The sequence below is a fragment of the Arachis ipaensis genome, chromosome B09, assembly GCF_000816755.2.
Source record: "Arachis ipaensis cultivar K30076 chromosome B09, Araip1.1, whole genome shotgun sequence".
NCBI classification, from domain to species: domain Eukaryota; kingdom Viridiplantae; phylum Streptophyta; class Magnoliopsida; order Fabales; family Fabaceae; genus Arachis; species Arachis ipaensis.
Window position 1 is genome coordinate 8,055,849 of NC_029793.2, and position 2,351 is coordinate 8,058,199.

Consider the following 2,351-nt stretch of genomic DNA (forward strand, 5'->3'; position numbering starts at 1 on the left):
TCATTTTAGAATTTAGAAACATAAATTATATTAATTTTTTTCCAACCCCATTAACAAAACTGCTAACAAGTATTGGTAATTCTAACAAACTATTGTATATATTAAAGACTTCAAAACTTTTCTCTATTGGAATAAATTTTCACTTCTAATATCTCTAGCATATGTTCAGAGACCAATTTACCATAGAAACCGAAAGAAATGAACAAAATAAATAAATAATAAATGATTTCAAATAATAATTCAAACACCATATCTCAGTCAACCTCGGATTTCAAAAATCCCATCCTTCATAAATGAGAGTATAGATGTTGGTCTGACACTAGTGGTGAATAAAAATTAACTAGAACTCATAGTAGTAGTAGTAAATTTCACATGTCATTCATTATTTTCCTAATTTATCATTTCTTTTTTTTATTATTATTACTTAATTTTCTTAAGCATTTATGTCATCCTCTTCTGCATTTTTTGCCATAAAAATTTAGTTAACTTTAATATTCACCTAGCAGCCCACCAAAATCAAAACATATACACAAGTTTCAAACTCACTAATTATATCATTGACAAATTAATTATCAAAACAAAATAACCAAAAACAACTGCATCTAAATTTTCATCGCTCTTAAAATATACTTCAAATCTTTACCACTTAACACCACATATCTTATCTTACAGAAGACAGATGATTCAGTAATTTTAATCGATGATTTCAATGTTCACATTTTATATAGTTTGAATGATACAAGAATAGTAGTTAGTTACCTTGAGAAGAGAGTTCCACAGTCACATCTGTACTCTCTAGTGCCACAGGTCTTGGAATGCGCTTTCCAATCAGATTGAACTGCATACTTCTTTGAACACTTCTCACACTTCCACTTCTTCTCACCATGCTTCCTACAGAAGTGTTTCTTGATCCCAGTCAAGTCCCCCAGGGCCCGTGACGGGTCGTGGTGGACGCAACTGGGTTCAGGACACACGTACACTTTCTTCCTTATCTCTTTGCTTGTTCTCTGCTTCAGCTTCCATGGTAGGTTGTGGCCTCTTCTGTGGAGTTGTAGGTTTTGGTCTCTCTGGAACCCTTTGTTGCAGATCTCACACATGAATCTGTTTGTTGCTAAGAGAGATTTTGGAGATAAAGCTATTACCTCAGCATCTGGGTCTGAACCAATTAGAAGGAAAAAGAAAAACATCTTTAATTACATAATAACTCTCAAGAAAAAGAAAGGAAAAGAAGCTAAGGAAGAAGAAGGGAACCTGGGTTGCCGGGAAGGTTTCTCTTTTTCTTTGATGGTGGCTGTGTAGAAGTGTCAGATGATGTTGGTGGTGGAGTCATGAAGGTTCCAATTTCAGTTCTTGTACCTGAGGAAACACTGTTATTACCTTCGTTTGAAGCTGAAGTCAAATTAGACATGTTTTCTTCCACTACCACCACTTGTTGCTGCTGCTGATTTTGTTGTTGTTGGAATATCAAACTCTTCATCATGCTCATATAATTAATTACTTGATTTCAAATAAGCCTCTAAGAATGGTAGCTATGTATATATATATGTCTACGTATGAGCCATAGATCTTTTTGTTTTTGGTTTCTGGGATCTAGAGGAGAAAGGTTGCCGAAAACAGAAAAAGTAGGAAAAAGAAGTGAAGTGCAGTAATAGAGTTGATACTTGATAGTTGATAATGAGGAAAATGGTATCTGAAATCCGGGTGAAAAGAAAGGGAAAAAGGAAAGGGAAAAGTTTGATGAATATATAGTATTCTTCTCTCTCTCTTGAATGAATGAAAGTGATTTGGTTTCACACTAAGCTTAAGGCAGTGGTGGTTTTGGCAGTGAGGCAAAGAGACAAGTAGTAGTTTTGGTTTTTATTGAAATGAAGAGATGAGAAGGGAAGAGAAGAGAAGTGGAAGAAGCTTAGGAGGAGAAGGAGGAGGAGAGTGAAATATTATGTTTAGTTTTATAAAGCTAAGATGAGAGAAAATCCAATTACGGCCACACAAATATGAACAAAAAATATAGACAGAGAGAGAGAGAGGGGGAAAAAAAAGGTGTGGATGAGAAGGGTTTTAATTTGTTTGCAGTAGAAATTAGAAAATCACAAGGAGGAGGGGAACCCTACTGCTAACATACACACACTCTCTTAACACCTTGTATTAACAAAAATGTTTTTGGTAGACTAATATCAATAAAAGTTAATAATCTAGCTTATTAATTGACATGGATTTAAAAGCAGAATAAATTGTATTATTGATACGATATACATGGTAGTTTTAATTGATAGTTTTATTTAATGCTCATATTTTATATATAATTTTTATTTAATTTAATATTTACATAAATATATGTATGATTATAATTA

At 33.2% G+C, this 2,351-nt stretch overlaps 1 protein-coding gene across 1 annotated transcript in view; it reads right to left on the reverse strand.

The window, feature by feature from the left end:
* LOC107618586 (protein indeterminate-domain 7) overlaps window positions 1-2,062 on the reverse strand; it is a 3,783-nt gene extending 1,721 nt beyond the window's left edge. Inside the window, exons 1-2 of the mRNA XM_016320696.2 lie at window positions 1,252-2,062; window positions 760-1,156 (exon numbers count right to left, since the gene is read on the reverse strand). Coding sequence (XP_016176182.1) covers window positions 760-1,156; window positions 1,252-1,486 — 632 coding nt within the window. The 5' untranslated portion in view covers window positions 1,487-2,062. The remainder of the gene's footprint in view (window positions 1-759; window positions 1,157-1,251) is intronic.